General features: G+C 41.0%; 2 protein-coding genes across 2 annotated transcripts; both read right to left on the bottom strand.

Annotated features, from left to right (window-relative positions):
- Positions 1–320: 320 nt before the first annotated feature.
- On the bottom strand, positions 321–1,238 carry JH06_5540 (hypothetical protein; the record flags this gene model as incomplete). Its single annotated transcript, XM_014669554.1, has 1 exon — positions 321–1,238. The coding sequence occupies one exon, from the start codon at positions 1,236–1,238 to the stop codon at positions 321–323; it is 918 nt and encodes a 305-aa protein (XP_014525040.1).
- A 576-nt stretch (positions 1,239–1,814) lies between these two features.
- Positions 1,815–6,005, bottom strand: JH06_5162 (hypothetical protein; the record flags this gene model as incomplete). Its single annotated transcript, XM_014669553.1, has 1 exon — positions 1,815–6,005. The coding sequence occupies one exon, from the start codon at positions 6,003–6,005 to the stop codon at positions 1,815–1,817; it is 4,191 nt and encodes a 1,396-aa protein (XP_014525039.1).
- Between the last annotated feature and the right edge of the window lie 946 nt (positions 6,006–6,951).

Raw genomic sequence — 6,951 nt, 5'->3', positions numbered from 1 at the left:
ATAATAAGACTTATGAGAACTAATAGTAATATCATAAACAACAGAATCCAGAAAAAGGCACTATTATTTGATCTTGATTTCAGATCAAAATCTCGACTATAATGATACTCCACAGTATCATAGATAATGTTACAATCCAAATGATTCTTATCCTCATTTACAGTAGGAAAGAAGAAAGATTGTGGATACAAGTTCGATGAGTCAGCAGGCAAATATCCATTCAAGCGACAGACAGGTGTCTTATCAAGATTGCTACGAATCGAGAAATGGAGAGCCTGTGATGTGAGAGACCATCCTTCAATAGTCATTTCGCCTAAATATCAATAATCAAATGTAACTCCACCTCGAGGAGTTTCAAACGGCGCTTTGGTTTTCTCTAATGAAATCTTCATTGGTGACCCCCTTACACTCTCAGCATAACAATACATGTCATAGAGAGATTCAGGTTGGAGATGATCATGAGTGAATGACCATTGAGATCGCAAGTATCTCTTTGGATAATGCTTGAGTTCTGTGACGGATGGGGGAGGAGAATCGACCAGAAATGGAGCACACCAAAGAAAACAAGGAATTGTGGTATCAACCCGATATTGGACTGAATTAGGGAATTCTGATTCTATGAAAACTGTGAGATCAGGTGATTCCTCTTCAACATCAAGTGGAAGATTTAAAATAATGGCGGGAAAGTATGAAAAATCCGAAGATGCAACCATGCACGCCACTTGCTTTACTGTAGCCAATTCTGGGCCAGAAAGAGTAATGATTGGATTATCCTCTATCGAACGCAATATTGGCGAATTATGAATAAGACTCATTAGGAGATAGTCCTCTGAAGGTACTGATTCGGTCTTCTTCACAAAGACACATTGAATGGAATACATTTCATTGTCAGTGATTAGAGGATGGATATCAACAGTCTGGCGGTGCACCTCTGGATGAAGAAATACAGGGCATGATCGCTTCGCTGGATGATAGGTTTTCAGACTTGGAATGTCTTCGTCAGCAATATCAGAATCGTTTGCATCCTCATTAGGATCCAAATCATTGAGGGGACCTAAGCTCGGAATATCGTCTAACGACTCTGTTGTTGAGGCTTCAGTAGTTTCAGGAATCGACTCCAAATCTTCCTTCACTGATGGACCACTGTTTACACTTTGCTTGTCTGACACTTTCAAATGCTTCTTTCGCAGATTACCAAGTCGGGACTTCCCCCCTCGTTTATCCATAATGATTTCCATTCTTCCCAATTTATCCAATACTTCTATTGTATCCTTTGTATCTACTTCCGGATGTTCTTCTCGTTCTTCATTACGGTGCTTTCGAATCTTGTTCTTCTTACGAAACCTTTCCTTTGGTGATTTCTCACTATCTGAGTCCAGTAGTTCTTTCAATAAACGAGAAACACCTTCTAAACGAGAATCATTACTTCAGCTGCATANCTGTTTCTAATCATGTAGCCCTACAACGAACGATACGGTTTGTTTCTACAGAGGATTCCGATGATACTTGTGCATCCCTTCCTTCACTCTCTGTACAATGTACAGAATTCATCAAAAGCATGAAACTGAGGACATACACTATTATGAATAGAAGTGACTACTAGATACTTAAAACAGCTAATAAAATCAATTCTAGTTGCTTCCGATGAAACAAAAGAAGATTATTGTTAACAATGCTTCTGTATAATTCCGCGATTAGATTCAGTGAAAAAGAAATGATCGAAAAGCGAAGAAAATGGGTTCACTAAGCAAAAACACCATAAAAAGACTAAAACAAACATTAGGAGTATCCTCACATAACTACACACCATAAGGTTAACACGTATCATCCTTTATATCTCCTAACATGCCTCCAGTACATTCTCGATATGAATACGCAGCACCAGAAGCACAAGGACCAGGAGATAATTCTCCCTCATCTACAGCTGGATACTCATTCACTGCAGGACATCCAGAACTAGCTGGTTTACAATAAGCCACTAGGATAGAATAAACATTAGAAGATAAACTCGTAGGCTCCCAACGATACTTAGAGAAGCCATGAAGAGCTAAAGATACTGGTTGACGTATCTTAGCTTTCGAAATCTTAGCAGAAGCGATGGACTTAAGAGTTCGCTTCTCTGTTTCAGAATAATAGCCATCAATAATGAAATCACTTTCAGTTGGTTCACCCAGAATTATGAGAGAATTCCATTTGCTTCCTTCCAGATTCTCAACAGTCCATTCGACATAACCTGCTCCAGTTATACTACCATCAAAGGTGAAACTATCCAAATTCATGATACTAGCAAGAGTATTAGAATTATAGGAATCAGAAGTGAGAGAAGAATAAGAATCAACAACAGTAGAACAGTCTTCAACTCCAAATACTCCAGTAGCATTAAACACAACAGGAGCAGTAGAAGTACCACCCAAATGACGATGAATCTCGAAACTGAATACATTACTGCCCTCCTCAATTCCGGATGTTGCCAAAATCACATGGAATTTTGATAACACACCAGGATTGTGATAAGCCAGAGATTCTGTGTTGGAATCAAAGTCTTCAGCCAGATTGAATCGAGCAACCAGATTTCCATTCAGATAGGCAGCCACCCCTCCAATATACTTCACTTGAACATTCAACACTTGGTAATCATTCACTCCACTCATTGTGAAACTCTTTCGGATATATGTTGTGATTGAAGAAGTGGAAGGAATGGCAGCAGCCTTGTATGTGTTCCAAGTGGAATCATCGAAACTCACAGTATTCCAATCACTTGGTACATCACTCTGTATCACCTTCCAATCTGTGTATTCAAGCTCGAATGGATAATAAGTTGAGAACACAGAAGTCACTTCATTACCTTCCATCATCATCACATCCACAGTCATTGGTTTTCCATAACCCATCATCAGCTTATAACCAGTAGCTCCACTCATACCATCGCCATACGAATCTGTAGTCTGGAGTGAATAAATGCCTGCATCCAAACAGAGTGCTACTTCATAGTAATTCATGCCATTAGGGAGGCTATCCACAGAACGAATTGGAATACCAGATGTGCTTCGTCCAGCAAATACTTTGTATCCATTCTCGTTAGCATAGGGATCTGGCTTATACACAATGGTAATGAGTCCTTTTGATCCTACACACGGTTCAACCACAAGAGAGAAGGATGCTGTTACAACCTCTGCCTTGTAGTTATGTGCTGTCACAGTATATGTAATGGACTGTGGTACTGTGACAGTACCTGTGATAGTACATGATGATGCATCCATCGTAAGTCCTGAAGGAAGCGATGGTTCAATCGAACAATCTGAGAAACCATAACTCAAAGGAGTGATAGGAGTAAGTTCAGCAGGAGCAATCGCAGTAATGGGAGAAGGGAATTCAAAGTTATTCATAACATTAACAGCGAACAGATCAAGAGACTGAACAGCTCCAGTCGAATTACCCAAGAATGTGAAGTTTTCGAACTTAAATTGATTGAATGAATGATTATTCTCAAAATACTTCACATTCTTGTATCCATAAGATGGATATGTTAGACTGCTTACACTTGTGATCTGTATCCATTCTTCAGTATCTGAATTTCGACCATACAGTGAGAAGGACTCAGCACCTTTATAGGAATCACTTAAATAGCTTTGAATCATCACAGAAGCTATCCATTCTCTACGATCATTTGCTAGAACGATAATGAGAGAATTTGGATTGCCATCACCTCGTAAGAATGTTCCTTCATACTGGTCAAAAGGATAATGGAATTCTCCTTCTAAACTACCACTCAGAGATCCAGTGAATTCCCAGATATGAGATTCAGGATCAGGACCCATCAATCGAAGCATTGCATCAAAAACAGGGGTCTGTTCAATAGAACTGGTGACAATTGCTATACCAATCATATTCTCTCCATCTACGAGAGAGTCTGCTGAAAGAGTGATCACACGATATTTCAGTTCTGTATACTCATTGGTTGAACTGGAAGAGGGACTAAGATCTCCAGTCACTCCATTCCTCCAAACTTCATTTCCGTTCAGATACACAATACAACCAGCTTGATAACGAATCGAGAGAATAATACCAGAAGTATCAGCTTTGGAAAGAACAGAAAAAGGTCGTTTGTATAACTGAATTGAACTGGGTCCTGTAAAGGATCCACGTGACCCTGTTGACCATGAGGAAGTGTCAACACTCAACCAATCTGATGGCACTTCATTGATCAAATAACTCCATGTAGCTCCATCAGTAATCAAATAATCATTAAGGATAAACTCACTCTGATTCATTTGGTACATGTTGTCATACAATCCCTTGAATATCAATTGTTCCTCTCCATCAGGAAGAACAGTGTGGATATACAAATAAGCCTCCTTTTCCCAAGAAGTGGTACCCATTAAAATAACCTTGATAGGAGCAGATAGACACAAATAGGTGTTCAATGTATAATCGTTTCCATTCGATTTTGATCTACCTTGTAATAAGACTTCAGATGTAGCAGCATTCAGGATCTGGAATTCTTCATCATCATCAAGGCTCTTAAACAGTTTAGTTACATGAAGAGTTTCAGTACAAGGAATGAAAGAAAAAGTGATTGTATCAGTAACAGTGTACTCGCCCATCTTTCCAGTGATAGTGTAGATAGTCTCAGAAGAATCCAAAGAAGCTGAAGGCAACATTCCAGAGATTGTGCAATCAGAGCCAAGAGTAAGTCCAGTAGGTAGGGAAGGGGTCATAGTACATTCGGTGACTTGAGAGAGCTGAGGCTGGATTAGGACAGGTTGTCGTGTCATGACAGAATACGATGATTGAGGGTAGGAGAGACTCACATGGTTACATACCAAGAATTGAAGCTCAGGGATAACAGTAGTGTGTTCCGACTCGATTGTAACTCCGAATGATTGGGCCTTCGTGATTGTATCTGAATAGAACCATACACTGTACTGAGTTTCATATCGACTGATTTCATTAGCATTGAGAATCTCTGACTGAGAACCTCCTTCAGTGACAGTGAATATGAAGGAAGAGGGATTATCACTCATATAGTTATGATAGATACGCAAGCCGTTTATCCAAGCTAATGTAGAGAACGTAAAGTCAACAGAATCAGGGAAGGAATTAGAGTTCCAGGAACTATACTTATTCCAATCAACGATTGCCTGGCCATTAGAAGAACCACTGACTGAAATGCTGTGTGGATACACAAAACAGTTAACAGCTGGAGAGATTCCAGCCAAATAGGAAAGGAAGGCATCGAATGCTTGGGGAGAGACAGGACTCATGTAATGGAGTTCCACTGCCAGAACTGAGTCAGTCTTCTCGATAACATTGGCAGGCTTGATAATACCATGAAAGTCCAAAGAGGCATACTCACCATTAGCAGGTGTACTGCTATCAATGGGACCTTCAGGCATGTTGTCACGATAGACTTCGACACCATTAATGTAAGCAACAATACCAGCCATATACTGGAACTCGATGTCAATAGCAGCCATCCCACGAACACCAACAAATGATCTCCGATAATACTCAGTAAGTACAGATTCACCAGAATGAGGCAAGAGAGAAGAATCCCATTGTGAATCATCATACTCAGGGAGAGACCAACCATCATTCACTGTAGCAGAATACTTCCATTCCTCTCCCTTATTGATAGGTGAGTAGAGAGAGAGCTGATATGATTCTTTGGTATTCTCAGCCATTATTCCTTTGAAGATAACGTTGCCATTAGCTCCATAGATTGTGACGCTTCCACCATCAGCCCATGCACTGTTTTCTTGCGCCACTAACACAAGACTGTAGAGACAATTCTCAGTACCTTGAACTGTACCTTCTCTCACCTCCGCCTCAATAAGAGATGTATCATTATAGGTGAAGCTGTCGGCAGTGAACATTGCTTTGGTAATATCGTTGGTATCAGCAGTTGTATCGAAGAGATAGATATTCTCTGCCCAAAAATAACCATTCCCTGTCAGCTTTTCAATCTTAATAGGGAATGAAAGAGACTTACAACCAGGAGGCATTGTCGGGATCTGAGTGGTAGGAACAGGAGTAGTAGGGATTGGTGTAGTTGGAACAGGAGTAGTAGGGATTGGTGTAGTAGGGGTTGAAGTAGTTGGAGCTGGAGTAGTTGGAATTGGAGTAGTTGGAACAGGTGTTGTTGGAGCTGGGGTGGTTGGAATTGGAGTAGTTGGAACAGGTGTGGTAGGGATTGGTGTTGTTGGAGCTGGAGTAGTTGGAACAGGTGTTGTTGGAGCTGGAGTAGTTGGAATTGGAGTAGTTGGAACAGGTGTGGTAGGGATTGGAGTAGTTGGAGCTGGAGTAGTTGGAACAGGTGTTGTTGGAACAGGAGTAGTAGGAATTGGAGTAGTTGGAACAGGTGTGGTAGGAATTGGTGTAGTTGGAACAGGAGTAGTAGGGGTTGGAGTAGTTGGAACAGGGGTTGTTGGAACAGGAGTAGTAGGAATTGGTGTTGTTGGAGCTGGAGTAGTTGGAACAGGTGTTGTTGGAGCTGGAGTTGTTGGAATTGGAGTAGTAGGAACAGGAGTAGTAGGAATTGGTGTAGTTGGAGCTGGAGTAGTTGGAACAGGGGTTGTTGGAACTGGAGTTGTTGGAATTGGAGTAGTAGGAACAGGAGTAGTAGGAATTGGTGTAGTTGGAGCTGGAGTAGTTGGAATTGGAGTAGTAGGAACAGGAGTAGTAGGAATTGGTGTAGTTGGAGCTGGAGTTGTTGGAATTGGAGTAGTAGGAACAGGAGTAGTAGGAATTAGTGTAGTTGGAACAGGGGTTGTTGGAACAGGAGTAGTAGGAATTGGAGTTGTTGGAGCTGGGGTAGTAGGAATTGGTGTAGTAGGCACCTCAGTAGTAGGCACCTCAGTAGTAGGTACTTCAGTGGTAGGTAACTCAGTAGTAGGTACTTCAGTAGGATAAGAAGGATACTTCAAACCAAAAGCATATCCAGCAACTCCA

Source organism: Blastocystis sp. subtype 4, assembly GCF_000743755.1.
Source record: "Blastocystis sp. subtype 4 strain WR1 chromosome Unknown seqid_0499, whole genome shotgun sequence".
NCBI lineage: Eukaryota > Bigyra > Opalinata > Blastocystidae > Blastocystis > Blastocystis sp. subtype 4.
This window is presented reverse-complemented; position numbering and strand designations above follow the sequence as displayed.